This window comes from Pollicipes pollicipes, unplaced genomic scaffold, assembly GCF_011947565.3.
Source record: "Pollicipes pollicipes isolate AB1234 unplaced genomic scaffold, Ppol_2.1 Scaffold_4002;HRSCAF=4701_pilon_pilon_pilon, whole genome shotgun sequence".
NCBI classification, from domain to species: domain Eukaryota; kingdom Metazoa; phylum Arthropoda; class Thecostraca; order Pollicipedomorpha; family Pollicipedidae; genus Pollicipes; species Pollicipes pollicipes.
The window spans coordinates 27,550,947-27,569,944 of record NW_023596420.1 but is presented as its reverse complement, the minus strand read 5'-3'; the positions used below and the strand labels follow the sequence as shown (position 1 = coordinate 27,569,944).

The 18,998-nt window shown below is 53.8% G+C and overlaps 1 protein-coding gene across 1 annotated transcript; it reads left to right on the top strand.

The window, feature by feature from the left end:
• The first annotated feature begins 31 nt into the window (after positions 1-31).
• Positions 32-18,822, top strand: LOC119094315 (protein farnesyltransferase subunit beta). Its single transcript, XM_037217386.1, has 11 exons — positions 32-55; positions 5,057-5,232; positions 6,318-6,461; positions 8,239-8,477; positions 9,186-9,356; positions 11,539-11,668; positions 13,998-14,130; positions 15,421-15,532; positions 16,427-16,541; positions 16,816-17,094; positions 18,718-18,822. The coding sequence occupies exons 2-11, from the start codon at positions 5,140-5,142 to the stop codon at positions 18,820-18,822; spliced, it is 1,521 nt and encodes a 506-aa protein (XP_037073281.1). The 5' UTR covers positions 32-55; positions 5,057-5,139.
• Positions 18,823-18,998: the final 176 nt, after the last annotated feature.

Sequence of the window (18,998 nt, the reverse complement as noted above, 5' to 3'; positions counted from 1 at the left end):
CTTGTGCGGCATCACATATTAATGAATTAGTATTTCGGACAGGGAGGGGGCGTGCGTGAGCTAAAACGCTATTTAGTGTCATTGAACCCCACATGTTGACAAATGAAAGTGCTAGAAGCGTTCAGAAATGTCTTTTGCATCCACTGATACCAATTTGATATGTATTTTATGGCTAGTTTGGTTATTTAGGAGGTGCGAAGGCCACCGGCGGTACTGAAAAGCTCACCCGCTGCAAACAGCCATTTGCCCGCATCAGATGATAGGGACGGCCATCGTGCAAACCAGTGTTGAACAGAAAATGTTGTGAAATGAATTTAGGTATTTTAAGCGTCTTAAGGGCATGTATTTTGGACCACATGCTCACGGACAAGCAGAATCCATGAAATAATCTTTTGCTGCAAAATGCTTATGTGGACATTTATGCAGAAAGGGAACATTATAATGAGCACGGACAACTCCAAGGTAACGAGACAGACCAATCTGCTTTCAAAAGTACAAAATTGGTGGGGCTTGAGTCTCCAGTGTCTCAAACCCACCTGTGGATCCGTATCAGCTGAGCAGGTGCCTCACAAGTTTTTATGTGCATGCAATGGTATATATCATATTTTGACTGTGTAACTCTTGGGTCACTTGATGAGTGGGGTAATTTCAAAGTTTATTTAAGTCAGATTACTTTTCAAATTGTGTTGAATTTGACTGCACCAGAGTCAAGCAGGAGTCCTCAGTTTGCATATTACCAGGTAACTGAATGGTAGAAATCAAGTGACAGGGTTCCTGAACATGCCTGTATGGAAGATCAGATTGCATCTAAACACTTATTGCTGTTGCAAGCAATATTCCAGGAACTTAAGCAGGGCAGGCAGTGAGGGGTTCTGAGGTAGCCTGATGTCGGTATCCTGTGAGGTGTTTTTGCCAACCGATACCAGCCTGCAGACTTGAGCAGGACCTTGGCTAGGTGATATGGATCAGAAGTTGGCCTCACCTTAAACTAATGAAGTAGGTTTGTCCATGTTTAAGCTTCTGTAAATGGGGTGCTGGTGGTGTAGTGGTTAGCGCGTCCGCGTTGGCTGCTGCGCGTCTGGGAAACCAGAGGTACGGGGTTCGATTCCCTGCGGTGCCCGCCCTCCCTGCCAGGGTGAGAGGTGGGTGACGCCATATAGCCTCAGCAGCTGAGTGCATTGTAAAGCCCCAGTCACACACACAAGCTTCTGTAAATGTTACATTGACCTGTTCCTGATCTCCAGAACCAGTATGGCACCACCCTTACATACCTTTAAGGCAAGGCTCATTTATCTTGCAATAATAGCTAACAACAGGCATTTAAGAAGCTTAAGGAAACATGTTGCAAGGTGTACAACAACTGTGTGCCTTCCAGATGACCATGAAAAGGGGCTTCAAAGTTGGTATGTAATGTACCCATCAGACCAAGTTTTGTTGAGTATTCCTTTGGAGTTGGATGCTGGTTGAGCTAATTGGATGACCTGGTTTTGCATCAAAAACTGGACTAAGGGTGATAGCAGTGGTACATATAAGACAAGAAGGCTTCATGTTCATTGTCACTTCTGTGAGCTTTTATTATGCTGGACCGGCAGGCTTTTTTGTGGTTCATAGACCATGGGGCCTCAAGCAGTTGTGAGTATTCCAGGAATTCTAGGAGATAATATGCTTGCTGGGTTGTACAGCTGCTTAAATTATAGTGCACAATCCATCCTGACAAGTTGCAATGAACAGACATGTTGGTAGGCTGTCACAACCACATGTGCACTTGGTCAAACCATAGTGAATGTTGAAGATCATGTCACACCCCATGATGAGGAATAAAAAGGAACCAAATATTGAGCTGCAGGCTGCTCAAGAGGACAGGATGCTTCTGCACTGTACCAGGGGCACTGGTTACACAAAATGCATAGGAAGGAATGAGGAGTCAACAATGTCAAGGGCAATTTAAAGTGGAGTTCTGTCATCGACTGACTTGTTCCCTGCTTGGAAGAAAATGGAAGATGAAGCACCTGCTGGTTTAGCAATATCTTGTTTCTCACATGCTATGGCTCAAGCGTGATGAATCCAGTCAGTTTGGTGTGGATGAGTCATGGACCTATGGCAGACTTTGACCTATCATAGGTCAGCAATCTTACAAGGTACATGTACATGTTTATACGAAATAATCCGCTATTAAACTGCCTACAGCTATGCAAAATTTGGCGCTGCTGCGCTGCTCCGATCCGAAACTATTTTGGAAAAACCTTCGGAGGGGGTCAATTTGATCTCCACCCGAGCGCGTGTTAATTCTTCAGGTACGACTGCTATTTCCATATACTTTACCTTAGTGGCTTGGTCATTATATCCACCGTCGTGTCTGTGCGGTAGCTTTAGAACGTAAATCGACACGGCCCTGCAAATTACGTACATTGTCACCCTGTTGCTCACTTTAAAACATTTTGTTCATCGATTCCTTGCATGACAACATCATTATATCATATTTTGTTTACCCATTATTGTACTTAAGTAATTTAATGGACAGTTGTGATGGATTTTACTGTTATAACTATATTTAGTGTTATATGTATTTTATGATATTACTTTATGCTATATTTAATACTACATATTTCAGTTTCATTTGTTATATATATATATATATATAGATATAGATATATAGATAGATAGATAGATAGATAGATATATATATATATATATATATATATATATATGTATATATATATACATATATATATATATATATATATACATATATATATATATATATATATATATATATATATATATATATATATATGTATGTATATGTCTACATATATTATTTTTGAACAATCATCTTTTCAGCAGTTTTGGTGTGATTCAGTTTCGTTTTCAGATAGAGACGTTTTGAGCCTAGCTCGGCCGGGGGACGCAAATCCGTTCCCTCAACGTTTCCGTGTTCGAGTCAAAAACATCGGAACGGAACGGAGCTAATCCATAGTTCGGCACCTTTTATGGATTCATTTTGTGCACGGGGAGAATTTTCCAAGCAGTTCACTATACTGGCCGAGGCCAGTCTTAGATCAAGGGCTGAAAATGATAACCCTATAACTTGTTAAGGTATGGACATAGATTGCGAGGATATCGCTAAAGTGTCTGGTGATGTGATGCAGGTGCATTTGCCTTTATTATTCTTAAGTATTGTCAGGTGTATAACCTACAGCATAATGAGTTTCAGTGAGTATTCCGCCAGTATTGTTATAGTGTTTCGCCAGTATTAAATTTACTTTGCCTTAATATTTCTCGACAAGCGAGCAAAAACCTTGTTTAATCGGGCGGCCAAGTCATAGCGTGGCTCCGGGCAAAAACACACGACATAACACCTCGCGAAGTACTATTCTGGACATGTCAAGCGTGTACAGTACTGTGACCAACTGACGTAGGTGATGGTGTGCGCTGTGCTGGGAAGAAGCTACGATACCATAAAAAGATATTTCCGCTTGCTTGGAGCATGTGACGTTCTTCCAGGTTATGAGGGGAGAGGAGATAGTCCTTTGGGCTATTTTTTTTTCAAGTCAACGCCCGCGTGGCCATTGTTGAATTTTAAGAAAGTTAAGGGTCTCGGTCCCTGCCCTGCTCCCCGGCCCCCGCGCTCCTGTGCCTCACGGTGGTGCAGCACAAAGCACATGAGGAAGTTGCATAACAATGATCTTTTAGGAGAACGCCAGTTATTAAATGCTGATTTCTCACCCAATTGCTGTGTTGAAGTTTCGTTATGGTTTTACGACCTTGCCGCCCCCCCCCCCCCCCCCCCGGTTCAAAAATTGGTGTCGCCGCCACTGGCCTCAGCTTATCTTGGATCAGGAACATCAGCAGTGGTGTGAGGAGCTGAGAATTATCCAGCGACAGCGACTGCTGGGCCTTTTGGTCACCGGCCAGACCTCCCCTTCTGTACTTGGGATGGGACATGTAGGGCACCCTGTGAGCCGGCGGCAGCCAGTGCTGAAATCTGGTCGGGATGATGTCCCGGTATAGCTTCAGACCGTCCTCCTCGGCCAGTTTAACCCCAGACGTGCACACGGTCTCCCAACGCGCGTCGGTCTGTCAGAGGTTTGTTCAGAGCGGTGGACACAAGCTCGGGCTGGTGGAGCAGGCTTGGCACATTGCGATGAATAGCGGCATTGTTGATGACTGTCGACTGCTGGCTCGACGTACCAAATTCAGGTAGCGTGCGTCAGAGCCGGCGACGTCGATGTCTTCCGACTCCTTCGGGATAGAAAGGTTCTCGGGAAAGAGTGAAAAGCCATCTTACGTTTGGCAATGCATCAGTAGAGAACACCAGTGTTTGTTCAATGGCTTGGAGTCTCAAATTCGGTGTTTATCAGGGGAGGGCCCAGGTGTTTTTTATAGATTTATTTCCAAAGCCTCTGTTGGTCCCCCCCCCCCCCCTCCTTCCTTCGGTCTTCCCAGCAAACTTGGCCGAACAAACTGTAAAACACACAACTGAACTACAAAAGCCAAACTTAAAGGCCCGTTGTTTTTGCCGTCCTGATAGCCCAGCTGGTTAGAGCGTCTGCCTTCTGATTCACCCGCTCTTGGCGGGACGGGCTCGAGTCGCTTTTGGCGCTTGCTATTGGAAAGTCTTTGGGATAGCCTGCGGCCGGTGGCGGCGGTTGTGCTGAGGGTGGTTCAGTGACGGTAGAGGGTGGGGCCGACCCTAGTTATGGTTCCCAGTGACTGACCGTGCCCACCATTGCGGCACGTTACGCTTTCGCGGCAGAATGCTGTTTGCCAGACATTTCACGATCAAGTGGTGGGCTCACGCAAGCGTTGCCTGGCGTGCGCGCTGATATCAGAAATGTTCTCAGTAAAAAATTCAGAATTAATCTTTGTTCCGTACTGTGGTGGCTCGGCTGAAAAGGATTCACCTTGTTCCTAATAGAGATATGCCGGATGTGGCTCACGCTCAAGTCATTTCAGTATCTTGCCTTTAGAATGTTTTCCGATTGCCACGATTTTACCCTTAATTTTATCGGAAAGCCCTTGATAAGCAAACTATTAAGCCTTATCATACTTGCAGACTTGAAGATTGCAAGCTGTTCCTCATAGAATGGTTGAAACTTCTTTGAAAGCAGTGGAAGGTGCGAGGAAGTAAGCAGGACGATGGTCGACAATTCAAGGTACCTGAGTTTGTTTGACATCCAGCAGCGTCGATTGGATGACGAGGACGTCCCAACTGACACTTCACACCAGCAGGTCAGCTTCAGCAGCAAAACAGAATGCATCAGATTCTTGTGATTATATGCTTTATGTAATTTGCGTGTTTCCAAGTTTGCATGACCATTATGCTGCGCGGGGTCACGCTGTGGCCAGTTGCCTAAGGTAAACCTGTTAAACTGATTTGAAGTTGACTGTGGCTGGAAGTGAGCCAGAAACATTAAAATCTCTCTTGATAGCCGGATTATGACGTCATTGATGATGAGCGGTGAAACTGTCAGCGTCTGATGCTCAGTGTGCTCATACAGTGCAGACTAAAATAGGCCTTCAGTTTACTCGTTTCAAGATGGTCTGCTGCAAGTTTATTCAGCGTCTAATCTCTGTTTAGTGGACAGACATGCATGCTACATAGCCCCATGTGAAAACCGAATTTGATTGCGCCCTTTGCAGTCCACTATTTTTCTTCACATTGCATGCCAAGTCCCACATATGACCAGTTTAGACCGTGTTAACAATAGAGCAGTTACGGGCTGATTGCCTCGTCCGCCGTGGCTGTCGCCTTTGGTGACAGTCCTAAATATACCCAGTCATACTCAGTGTTGCATGCACGCTGTTTGTCTGGAAGGGCTGGGCCAGCGGCGGGACAGCCGGAATGTAAAGGAGACGACATCGCTCAGCTTCGTGCGCCCGTGCCCTAGTGTCCGTCAGTCCATCCGTCCACCCGTCCATGCGTCCATCCGTCCATGCGTCCATGGGTCCATCCGTCCATCTGTCCATCCGTCCATCTGTCCATCCGTCCATCTATCCATCCGTCCATCTGTCCATCCGTCCATCCGTCCATCTGTCCATCCGTCCATCCGTTCATCTGTCCATCTGTCCACCCGTCCATCCGTCCATCCGTCAATCTGTCCATCCATTCATCTGCCCATCTGTCCACCCGTCCAGTCCATCATGATCGTGCTGGCGGCTCGGTTGAAGCATGGCCGTGGTACAGCCTCGGGGAGGCCGTGGTACAGCCTCCCCCTCTCCCCTCACTTTCCTCAGGCTGTTGAAGCTGACAGGCACATCAGGCCAAAGGCTGCTGCCGCCTCGGACTTCCGAGACACCTGTGACATTTGTTTCAGGAACGGGTCGAGGGTAGTGTGGAGGAATGCCTCGCGAAGTTCTTCGACCGCGCGTCGGTGGACCCGGACCTTCCCAAACTCGCCAGGAGCCAGCACATTGAGTTTCTGTGTCGGTCGCTATCTTATCTCAGCGGGGACTATGAGGTGGGTGTTTCTAAAGCGCATATCTAATCTCTTCTGCAGTGTTGACCGGCGGGCTCCTGATACTGCCTCTTCTGCAGTCGCTCAGTGCAAAAGCTAAATGAACAAACATTCCCCTGTGTTAGTAGCACCATTTCTATCACAAAGCTGTGTATGGAAGGATAATTCAACTTGGTGAAGTACTGAAGCTGGAGCGGCTTATATTTTTCATGCCGAGCCACGTCAATGATACACGCTGCACCAGAGGTTTTGATGCGTGAAATTTTGGATAGAAGTAATTGCCCTTCCTGGCTTGTTAGGTGCCTTTATTTGTTACAAACTTTCACTCTTTGGTGTTTATCTAGTGCGTTTGGGCGGCTAGCAGACTAATCTAGTGCGTCTATCAAGTGTATGAAAGTTTACAGTCGTTTAATTTGAATCGACATTAATTGATCTCTGTGGCCAAGGATAGTTTCACTAAAGATCAGGCAAAAGGAACTGAAACGGGCTTGTACCACCTCTGCATTAGGCCAAGAAATACGAAAGTAGATAACCCAATGCAAACACGAAGAGCTTTTCTTCCGAAATCTCTGATCAACTCACCGTATGTTAAAATTTGTGAAAATCGGTGTTCAAATTGTAACGTTTGGCTTTTTAGAACCTAGCGGAGAATGCATTCCTTTAGTTCATTTTTTTGCTCGTAACGTTAGGGAGTGGTACAATTTCCTAGTTCTCCTTCCCTATTGGGGAAAAAATGACAAGCAGTCTTGTGTTTGGCGCATTTTTTTAGCCGGCTTATGACCGACGCACAGATTCTGCGACCCATTCAGCCCATGACTCAAAGTCATTCCAAATGGTTTGATTCAGCGTAGTTCAGACTCATCGCTTACCTTTAGTACCTTAGAGCCATGGGCAGGTTGATTGCGGAGGTTCCAATTTGGATACTGGTTTGGTGATTCAGGCATAATGATGGTTCTCCCATGATTTGGATGTAAGTGAGGCAGGACAGGAAATGGGAGTCCAGGTTTTGTGGATCCTTGTTTATTTATGCTAGATAGCTTTAAGTGATCTTTGGCTTGGATGACACTATAGGAAGGCCCGTGGAGGGAAAAAGTCGGGTCAGTATGTGTGGTAGACGATGCCATGCGGAAATGAAAAGCTCACATAGAAGTAGGAGAAAAGGAGTGAAAGCTATTTTTCATAGGGTGACGTTTTACACCCATAGATAGCAAGTCAATAACACAGACAGGATGCGATCACGACACCAGATATGGTGGCGATCCCGTGCCCCATCGCGGACCGTCGCGCTTTGCGTCGCACGTACGAGCAGCCTGTCAAAGGCGGTGATGTAGTCGGGAAAGAAAGGTGGAGGATGTCACCCTCAGCGGCCGGGCTTGCTTCGCCCGGCGGACTGACAACCACGACCCGCCACACATGGCTGACCAGTGTTGGGATCAGCAGCCTGTCAAAGGCGGTGATGTAGTCGGGAAGGAGTGACGGAGAATGTCACCCTCAGCTGTCGGGCCTGCTTCGCCCAGTGGACTAACAACCACGACCCACCACACATGGCTGACCAGTGTCGTGGCCAACAGTCTGTCAAAGGCGGTGATGTAGTCGGGAAAGAGTGACGGAGGATGTCACCCCCAGCGGTCGAGCCTGCTTCGCCCGGTGAACTAACAACCACGACCCGCCACACATGGCTGACCAGTGTCGGGGCCAGCAGCCCGCACCCCTATTTAGTATCTTGCTACCGCTTGCGAGCCAGGCCGCTGACCACCATCCCCTCGGTCCGGGCGAACAGTGTCTGGACGCCAGCCGACCGTGGCTCTGCTACTGGATCCTGCACGCCCTGGACGTGCTGGGTCACCGGCTGTCGGCGGAGCGGGCGGCAGAGGTGGCCGGCCTGCTGGGACGGTGTCAGGACCCGGCCGGCGGCTTCGGCGGCGGGCCCGGCCAGCTGCCGCACCTGGCCGCCACGTACGCCGCCGTCAGCGCCCTGGCCGTGCTCGGAACCGGCACCGCCTACAGGCTGATCGACAGGTGGGCGGGCGGGCGCGGCCGCTGCTCTCGCGCTGAATCCGGCTCGTTTTTTAGGTTTCCATCTTCATGGGGTAGGTTTTCTTGTCTGGGGTGGCGCTTTTGCGGAGGAATGATGCGTGTATGTGACTCCGGGTGGGGTCGGAGGTCCCCGCCGATCGCGGGTAAGTCTAACGCTGAGTGTTCCGTGCGGCAGTGCTCCAATATTCGACCACTTGAGTGGCAGGGATGTCGATGATTTTCATGTTATAACACCCCGACTTTGGATTCACTGCCTGTGGCCCTTCCCTTTGCTCAAAATCGGCCAATCAACATTGAACCAGGCGGTGGTCAAACCAGTATCTATGCGGCTCAGGCTTGACAAATAGGCTGAGTAGGTCGGATGTCTGGGTCGGGGTCAAAGGGCAACGGATTAGCCAAACGAATCGCGTACGGAGACCGCCGGAGAGCCAGAGTTCTGGTCGCAGGAATTTATTTTTACATCCTGCACATCCTACTCGATTAATTTTGGAACGCGTTGGGCCCAAAATGACCTCAGTAGTCCGCGCGCCCTAAATTCCCAATCAACAACATAATTTTGGAACGCTGCCGTGCGGTGGCTGTGCCAGACTCCCTCGCGCCATGTCGGGAGCCGGGCCTGGATGTGTGCGGCCCAGCTGACCTTGTGGCGTCTCTGGCCACCTGTCCGACCGCAGCCCACTCTGACCGCAGGGTGGGTCTGCGCCGCTTCCTGCTGCAGTGCCTAAACGAGGACGGCTCGTTCTGCATGCACCTGGGCGGGGAGGTGGACATCCGAGGCGCCTACTGCGCCGCTGCCGTCGCCCGACTCACGCACGTCTACGACGACGCGCTGTTCGAGAAGACGGCGGAGTGGGTGGCGAGGTAGGCGACTCCCGGCGCCACGCTGGCCTCCAGTCGTGGCTTCGAGTACACGGCCGCTGGCCGGATTGCGACACTGTGAGGCAGATTGAAATCCCTGACGCAATAGTGAACAGGTGACGACCTCACACGTGCAAGTCCCCCTTTTGAGCCAAGGAAGGATAAAGCGCGTGGGGGGGATGTTCCGCATCTGCAGATATTGAGGCAAACATCAGATATGATGGGAAAAGCCCACTTGTAGCAATGGGTGTGCTTTTACGTGCGTAAACTATTCTTAACGCATTTTCACCCATTAGTAAATGTGGTCTGCATTACATTATCGTTTGACTACGTCATGTGACGTTTTTATGGCATGTTTTTGACGAGTCGCTGCTCGCTTGTGGCACTGATGCGCGCCGCAAAACGTGGCGCTGTTAATGTATGTGTTCATTCAACGACCGAGCGTATGCGGGCGTGTTTTGGCCTTTTCTTGGGATGGTTTTGTATATTTTTCTAGTAGCATCTTCCTTACCTGTAGCTGCAGTTTCAGCTACCGCGCTTTTTGAAGTTATTTGGTTCTCAGTTTTATGTCCGTGATATCGAGCTGTTGCCAACATGGCTGTCTTGTTTATTTCGGAACGCAGTTCGTGGTCGGCGTTACCCGCCCTTGTACCGCCTTTCTCGCGTTATCCTGCACCCTCGCGACTCCTTACTTGTCCAGCCACGGGTGAATTATGAGTGGGCCGATGAGTGGACTGGACTGAGTTATGAGTGGACTGGCCCCCACCAGGGGGTGGGGGCCAGTCCAAGCTTCTGACAAGGGGGATGGGTAACTAAAGCCTCATGAGCTCCCCCCTTGATTGCGATACTGATGTCGGACGAAGGCACAGGCCTTCCCTTCCTTGAGCAAGTTGCATGCATGTCGTAAGCGTTTAGTGTAACACCACATTTTATAAAAATTGTGTCATGTTTCATCCAAAAGAGAGGTGGTGGGGAGTGTAGCCCGTTGCCGCTGTCGTCACCGGCCGGTGCGCTGTTGGTGGCCATGGGATGAGCTCTGCGTGCCGCAACTATCCCCTCTTGTCGTTCGTAGACGCGACTCTGACATCATTTCTAAGATGTTGTGTTCGGAGCAGACCTGAAACACGGAATGCAGCAGACTGTCATAGGCTTTCATGCTCCAGATGATATGTGGCCCCTTACTTTTATTCACAGGAACGTTTTCGTGGAGAGATGCTTTAGCTTCTCGTGTGCACATATGTGTCATGTGCTGACGCCATGCCATGGCGCAGGTAGTGGATCAAACCCGCCCGTGTTGAGCGGTCCCGGCGTGCGAACCTGCCCGTGTTGAGCGGTTCCGGTGTGCGAATCCGCCTGTGTTTAGCGGTTCCGGTGTGCGAATCCGCCTGTGTTTAGCGGTTCCGGTGTGCGAATCCGCCTGTGTTGAGCGGTCCCGGTGTGCGAATCCGCCCGTGTTGAGCTGTCTTGGTGTGCGAACCCGCCCGTGTTGAGCGGTCCCGGCGTGAGAACCCGCCCGTGTTGAGCTGTCTTGGTGTGCGAACGTGCCCGTGTTGAGCTGTCTTGGTGTGCGAACGTGCCCGTGTTGAGCTGTCTTGGTGTGCGAACGTGCCCGTGTTGAGCTGTCTTGGTGTGCGAACCCGCCCGTGTTGAGCGGTCCCGGTGTGCGAATCCGCCTGTGTTGAGCTGTCTTGGTGTGCGAACCCGCCCGTGTTGAGCTGTCTCGGTGTGCGAACCCGCCCGTGTTGAGCGGTCCCGGCGTGAGAACCCGCCCGTGTTGAGCTGTCTTGGTGTGCGAACCCGCCCGTGTTGAGCGGTCCCGGTGTGAGAACCCGCCTGTGTTGAGCTGTCTTGGTGTACGAACCCGCCCGTGTTGAGCTGTCTTGGTGTGCGAACCCGCCCGTGTTGAGCGGTCCCGGCGTGAGAACCCGCCCGTGTTGAGCTGTCTTGGTGTGCGAACCCGCCCGTGTTGAGCGGTCCCGGCGTGAGAACCCGCCCGTGTTGAGCGGTCCCGGCGTGAGAACCCGCCCGTGTTGAGCTGTCTTGGTGTGCGAACCCGCCCGTGTTGAGCGGTCCCGGCGTGAGAACCCGCCCGTGTTGAGCTGTCTTGGTGTGCGAACCCGCCTGTATCTAGCGGTCCCGGTGTGGCAGCGGGTGGGCATCACGTGCCGTGTCCGTGCCGCCGCAGTTGCCAGACATACGAGGGCGGCTTCTCGGGCACGCCGGGCCTGGAGGCGCACGGCGGCTACACATTCTGTGGCCTGGCCACCCTGGCGCTGCTGGGCCGGGAGCGCCTCTGCGACCTGGACGCCCTGCTGGTGAGTGCTCCACCTGGCCAGAGGCGCCCGCTGCCACGTACCCGCTGTTGGTCAGAGGGCGTCATGCCGCCGACGGTAGCGTGATGCGTAATAGTGTGATGCATGATATTTTTCCTCTGCGAAATAGTGGAATGGCTGAAACCGATTTTGAGAACTTTTGGCAGTTTACTTAACACGGAAGACAGTGCCTATAAAGTGGACCGTCAAACGAAGGGAGCAAAGCTGCAGTTGTCTGCTCAGCCGCTGGTCACTAGTAGAAACCACCGATCCCTGGTGGTTTGTACGTTAAGTCCTGTCGCTGTAGCGCGCCTCGCGACTCACATTGTCTCGCTTGACCTGAGGCCTTTCAATGGCGCCCCAACGTGAGGTCACTGCACGGGTCACACTCCAAGTATCCGTCATTTATACGTGGCTCACAATGAGCCACACCGTTAAAACGAAGTCCTTTAAAAAAGGAAGGAAAAATTGAGGAAGGCTGGCGCGCTCGGTCCTTTGCAGCGAGGATGGGATTGCTGGCGCCGCCGCTCGCTCTTTACAGCGACGGTGGGATCGCTGGCGCCGTTGCTCGCTCCTTACAGCGACGGTGGGATTGCTGGGGCTGCCGCTCGCTCCTTACAGCGACGGTGGGATTGCTGGCGCTGCCGCTCGCTCCTTACAGCGACGGTGGGATTGCTGGCGCCGTTGCTCGCTCCTTACAGCGACGGTGAGATTGCTGGCGCTGCCGCTCGCTCCTTACAGCGACGGTGGGATTGCTGGCGCTGCCGCTCGCTCCTCACAGCGACGGTGGGACTGCTGGCGCCGCCGCTCGCTCTTTCGCGGCGGCGGTGGGATTGCTGGCGCCGCCGCTCGCTCCTTACAGCGACAGTGGGATGGCTGGCGCCGCCGCTCGCTCCTTACAGCGACGGTGGGACTGCTGGCGCCGCCGCTCGCTCCTTACAGCGACAGTGGGATGGCTGGCGCCGCCGCTCGCTCCTTACAGCGACGGTGGGACTGCTGGCGCCGCCGCTCGCTCTTTCGCGGCGGCGGTGGGATTGCAGCTGGCGACGACTTCGCCACGTCGGTGCGCCCGTTCACTCATTGCAGGAAGACGGGGCCACTTGAAGAGATAGGGGCAGCAGAACACTTGGGCGCTGCTATGCTGCTGCATACCGAATTACCACGCATATTGGGCCATCATTCTGACATCATTCCACACCCATCCACGTGCGCAGGCGCACACAGATTAAGGCTAGATTGTTACAGGCATTGGTTCCTCCTATACGTTTTTCCACCTTATATTCGTGTTTGCATTTTATGATATGACAAGACGACTAGCTTTCGTTGTTTCAAAACATGGCTGTATGCAATTGTATGGGAATACAGTTGACATATTTCTATGATGATAGGCTCTTTCAATTATTTAAGATGCACTCGATAAGTGCGGGACTGCATGTAACGAGTGCGTACGTCACGTAATGTAGACTCTCTGAGTCGTTTGACAAGCGGATGACCTGCCGTAATATTCTAGACCAGTCGTTTCGGTCATTAGTTTGAACAGCGATGCAGTGATTTTGACTTCTTGAGAGAACTAGGTTGGAATCAATGTTTTTGCATTACTTAACTTAGTAGGCCTAGGGATTGGCTCGCACGATTCGTTTCACCATATTTCGTGCTGCACGGTTTTCTCTCGCCCTCCGAGATCTTGAAGCTTCTGCGTCACAGACGTCTTAGAGCGTTGGAACGCCCAAAGATTCTGGTCCTGACTAGGTTCTACGTGACGTGAGGCGGAGTTTATGCTGTCCAGCGTCAGCGAGCGGTCGAGACGAGCTAAACGGCAAAGAATCTTCGTGACGTCACGTAGATTCTACGCCATCCGAATCACTCGAATGCACCCGTGGACTCGCGCAACGGTTGACAACACGGACACACAGAGCAAATAAACTCCCGCATCTGTGAAAGCGAATTGCGGCTGCGGAATTTCCTAGGTTTGAAGCATAACTCGGTTGCATCGGCAGAGCCTGCAGCAGGACGCCGCGACGGATCGACTCGGGCCTCATGCCTTGTGCCTGTACATTTTGGCTTGTTTTTCGATGCTTGAATCATAATTTTTGGCATGCAGTTGATCATACGCGTTCGTATTACAATGCATTGATATTATCGCATATCATTATTATCCAGGCGTATTGTCGTCTGGTCTATGTATATATATATATATATATATATATATATATATATATATATATATATATATATATATATATATATATACACTGCTAACCCTCAGTATACGGTAGGGACTCGCATGGGGAGGCTGTCAATGGCTGGTTGATGCGCACTTTCACTGTTCCAGAGGTGGGTCTCCAGTCGGCAAATGCAGCATGAAGGTGGCTTCTCGGGACGAACGCAGAAGCTTGTGGACGCCTGCTACGCGTACTGGCAAGGCGCTGTGTTTCCCATCATTCATACCATCCTGGCTAAGGAAGGTGAGCGGTCTCGCTGGAGAGCCCCAGACGGCCTGCCACCCACGGTACGCCGGCCGATGCCGTCAGGGTCGGGCTGGTGCGCCGGCCGATGCCGTCAGGGTCGGGCTGGTGCGCCGGCCGATGCTGTCAGGGTCGGGCTGGTGCACCGGCCGATGCCGTCAGGGTCGGGCTGGTGCGCCGGCCGATGCCGTCAGGGTCGGGCTGGTGCACCGGCCGATGCCGTCAGGGTCGGGCTGGTGCGCCGGCACCTGTTGTTTGACGCGGCAAGACACGGGGTTACCGTCGATTAAATGGTCGTTCGGTAGAGCTAGAAGCCGATGGGGCCATCTCAAGCAATTCATAGTCGCACTGAGCCCTCTGTCTCCCCGCACGGCCGAGTTGACCGCGTGGAAGTCACCCCCTCCCCCCAACTCTCCTCTGTATACCAGGATGGTATATTCTGTGCCTGACGGCATTGACTGTGTGCCTGTTTGGCCCTGCAGTGGGACGGGCGGGCCCCATTAGCGCTGTGGCAGGGATGGCTCGTCCCGCCCTATCAGTGCTGCAGCTGGGGTGACTCGTCCTGCCCTGTCAGTGCTGTAGCTGGGGTGACTCGTCCCGCCCCATCAGTGCTGCAGCTGGGATGCCCCATCAGCGCTGTGGCTGGGATGACTCGTCCTGCCCCATCAGTGCTGCATCTGGGGTGACTCGTCCTACCCTATCAGTGCTGTAGCTGGGGTGACTCGTCCTGCCCCATCAGTGCTGTGGCTGGGGTGACTCGTCCCGCCCTATCAGTGCTGTATCTGGGGTGACTCGTCCTGCCCCATCAATGCTGCAACTGGGATGACTCGTCCTGCCCCATCAGTGCTGTGGCTGGGGTGACTCGTCCCGCCCTATCAGTGCTGTATCTGGGATGACTCGTCCTGCCCCATCAGTGCTGCAGCTGGGGTAACTCGTCCTACCCTATCACTGCTGCAGCTGGGGTGACTCGTCCTGCCCTGTCAGTGCTGTGGCTGGGGTGACTCGTCCTGCCCCATCAGTGCTGCAGCTGGGGTGACTCGTCCTGCCCTGTCAGTGCTGCATCTTGGGTGACTCGTCCCGCCCTATCAGTGCTGCAGCTGGGGTGACTCGTCCTGCCCTTCCAGTGCTGTAGCTGGGGTGACTCGTCCCGCCCTATCAGTGCTGTATCTGGGATGACTCGTCCTGCCCCATCAGTGCTGCAGCTGGGATACCCGATCAGCGCCGTGGATGGGATGATTCGTCCTGCCCCTTCAGCGGTGCGGCTGGGATGACTCGTCTGTTCGCTGGCAGGCTCGGACAGTCTGAGCGACGAGCGCTGGATGTTTCATCAGGAGGCACTGCAGCACTACCTGCTGCTGTGCTGCGAAAAGCCGCATGGCGGCTTTGTCGACAAACCCGGCAAGTGAGTGTTGCCACGCCCCCCCCCCCCGTTCTATCCGTCTCCCGCCCGCCCCCGCCGTACCCATCTCCCACAGCAGCTGGTGTTGACGGCAGGAGCAGGTAGATGACGTGAGTGATCGCATTTGGTGATGTGTGCTGTAAGATGCGGCTTTCTGGTCGAGCTGTATGACGTATGTAATACCTGATACTGTGTATGATACTACATAACTGACGTGTCCGGTCGTGGTGGTACTCGATTTTGATGCGCGGCATGCCGCCCTCCATTGACTGACCAGGACTGTCCAGCGCAGCTGCTTCCGGCGGTATTGGCTTAGATCGGGGCAAGCGATGGCAAATTGGAAGTTGAGCGGGACGGCGTCTGTTAGGAAGTTTGCAACTTTCGCTCAAATTACCGCGATTGGGACATGTTCCCATTGTAAGCGATTTCTTCCGGCGGCCTTGCAAATTTGACCGCGCTTACATTAAAACTTGACCGTACCGCCGTTAAAACTTGCCCGTACCAACGTTAAAACTGAACCGTACCAACGTTAAAACTTGATCATACCCATTTTGACCACACGTTGAACAACACTGGATGACACCGATTTCGAAAGCAGCCAATGTTTGCCCGTCGCCCTTATACAGTATCCTCGAGTGAAGGTACCTCCTAAGGTCCGTAACAGCTCCGACCGCAGCGGGTAGGTGCGGCGGTATGTTGCTGCCAGGTTCGTCTGATGTAGACCTCCAGTTCTTCATTGGCACAGGACTTTCCTGAGGTTGTAACCTATGACGTCACAAGTGAAGGAGCCACACATAGCGAGTACTCAGAGGCGTAGAAAATGTGACGCACCTTCCTTTGACGTCATAGGTTGCAACATAGGGACGGCGTTTGACAACGGTATGGCTCGTGTTTCAGGCACCGTGACTTCTACCACACGTGTTACGCGCTGAGCGGCCTCTCGATCGCCCAGAACTTCCACATGGGCCGGCGGCACGTACCCCGGGCGGTCGGCCGCGCGGACAACCAGCTGGTGAGCGGGGCTGGTGGTGCAGCTGGTGAGGGGGCTGGTGGTGCAGCTGGTGAGCCACCAGGAGAGGCTCAGTGCACCGCACGGCGCCCCGGACCAGTCGTTCACATCACTCTGGCATTGCTGGGGGGGGGGGGGGGGGGAAGCCGCATGGCTGGGAACTCTCTTAAAGGATTGTGCTGCCACATTGCTAAGGCCGCTAGCAAGCTGCGTTGGACCGGCCGTTGCTTGTCTCACCGGATGACTTGTTCGTGAGCAGACTGCGTGTCGCTTGCAGAAGCTGGTCCACCCCATCTACAACCTGCTGCTCACCAAGGCAGCGGCTGCGTCAGAGCACTTCGGCGTGCTGCCGGTACCCGTGCCGGAGGAGCCGGCCGAGCCGCCACAGCCCAGCCCAGCCGCCCAGCGGTCGTGCCCGCAGCAGGAGACGGCCAGCCCTGCGCCAGAGCGGGAGTCGAGCGTCCCACTGTGTCAGGGTCCGGCCGGTCAGCCGGCGGCGGGCCAGCACGCGGCCCCCGGCTCCTCGACGTGGCCCGCTGAGGGTGATCCGGCGGCAGTGCGCGGCGCCGGCCCGGCCCGCTCACAGCCGTCCGCCGACACAACGGGCCCGCCGACGCCGCCCTGAGTCGGCGGCCGCTGCGTGACGCAGCGGTCATGCGTGGACAGGAGTGGCGCTGGCGCCGGGCTGTACGGCATGGGCCGGTCGGGTGTTGTGGACGCCGTCCGCGGCGTGCGGTAAAATGTGCGACCGCGCCGCACCAGACTGGGGACCGAGGCCAGCGACACAACCGAGTGCGACTGGTCTGAACACGAACCGAGGCTGATGACAGGGAGCCAAATATAGGGAAAGTGTGGCCACAGTGGACTTTGGCTTTCTGGTTGGTTGATTCGGTCAGAACAAAGTTCGTCGGTACATGCGAACAGGTGAGCATTTGACGGCAGCGTCGCGGTAAAGGTGTCTTACAATGGGGGTGGGGGAGAGACCCTCTGACGCCCATCCGTCGAGGACCGCCAGCAGCATTAATATCCGCACTGCCGAGCTGGCGTGCATGCACGGCGAAACGATATTCAACTTGGCTTGAGTATCTGCCATTCCAATATGCTTGCGTATGACCACGTCATATGCCTGACCTCCACCTCAGCTGTTTCGACCTCCGGTACCCATTCAGAGCTGCTACGAATGTACGGCTTCAGTGGACTCTGGCCTTTCCGTTGGTTGATTCGGCCAGTACAAAGTTTGTTGCTGCATTTTCCCACCAACGTTGACAAAAAGATTCCAACTGACTGTACAGGTGACCAGGGCCGATCGCTCCGGCCAAGCCAGCCGTCCAAACTGCCATCTTACGGCGACTCTTCATTTACAAGGTCCCGTCAACGCATGCATGCACGGGAGCTCACATATATTTTCACTGATCGGCAGACGAACAACAGCGGCCGGTGCGTACATTCAAAACGGACCGGTCACAGCCGGCCAGGATCACGTGTCGGGCGTGACGCGGGGCACCATCATCAGCGGACGGCGGCGTGACACACAAGGCCATTGTTGAACCGGCCATTGTACGGACAACCTCAGTGAGGCCCGTCCCATACCGGCTGGTAACGACGGCAGCCTGCTGACGGATGGCGGGCGTGGTAGAGGCGGGGCCGGCTGACGCTCTCGCGGCAGGAGCCCTCCCGACACGGGGTGGCTGGCCTCTGGGGGCCGTCTGACCGAGACCAGACGGGTCACGCGAGGGCGCCGCCCCGCCCGGTCAGCAGGCAGGCCACAGACACGCGCTCGGCGGCCGACATCGCGTCGGCCGGGAGAGCCGTGAACAGCACCTCTGGCCGGCGAAGCCAGTCTGGCGGCAGACGGCGGCCGGTGAGCAGGGACCACCAGACCAGGCACGACCAGCATCCCGTCCCGCCCGGACGGCCCGCTCACACACAATGTCAACGGCGGCGGGTCACACAAGCCGCATCGAAAGGCAGCCTCGTCAAGGTTTGAACCAGGCAGGAAAGCAACCCCATCGGTCACAAAACAGACCCGCTCCGCGGAACCCGGGCTGCGGGCGGATGCTGCGCGGCCTTACCTTGAGATAGCTGGGAGAGATCGCCCCGCCCGGGCGCGTTGAAGAAGCCCAGGTACGAGCAGAGCTGGTGCTGGTCAGGACCAACGTCCGCCCACCGACCCGTCAAGTACGCCAGCAGGCTGGAGCCAACCTCTGAAACAAGGTCACGTCAGAACCGGCCGCTGCCCGCCGGAGCAACATGGCGCTCGCGGAAGCTGCGCCTGCACGACTAGCGAACCAGACGGCTGCTACGGCAGCCCCCCTCACCACGTCCTTCAACCTCCACAAAATTGGATTTTCCTCTCCAAGTCTCTTTGAGGCGTGCGTTTTTTACGTTTACCCCTGCAATGCTATTCTGACCCTCAATCCTGACTGTCCCCGGAATCACAAGATACGTGGCTGCGCACAA

Bases quoted from the DNA above. Each gene is read 5' to 3' on its own strand.
- LOC119094315 (XM_037217386.1), top strand. From the start codon at position 5,140: ATGGTCGACAATTCAAGGTACCTGAGTTTGTTTGACATCCAGCAGCGT. The intron at 5,233-6,317 runs GTCAGCTTCAGC...CATTTGTTTCAG, and splicing joins CTGACACTTCACACCAGCAG to GAACGGGTCGAGGGTAGTGT. The intron at 17,095-18,717 runs GTGCGCGGCGCC...CGACCCGTCAAG, and splicing joins CTGAGGGTGATCCGGCGGCA to TACGCCAGCAGGCTGGAGCC.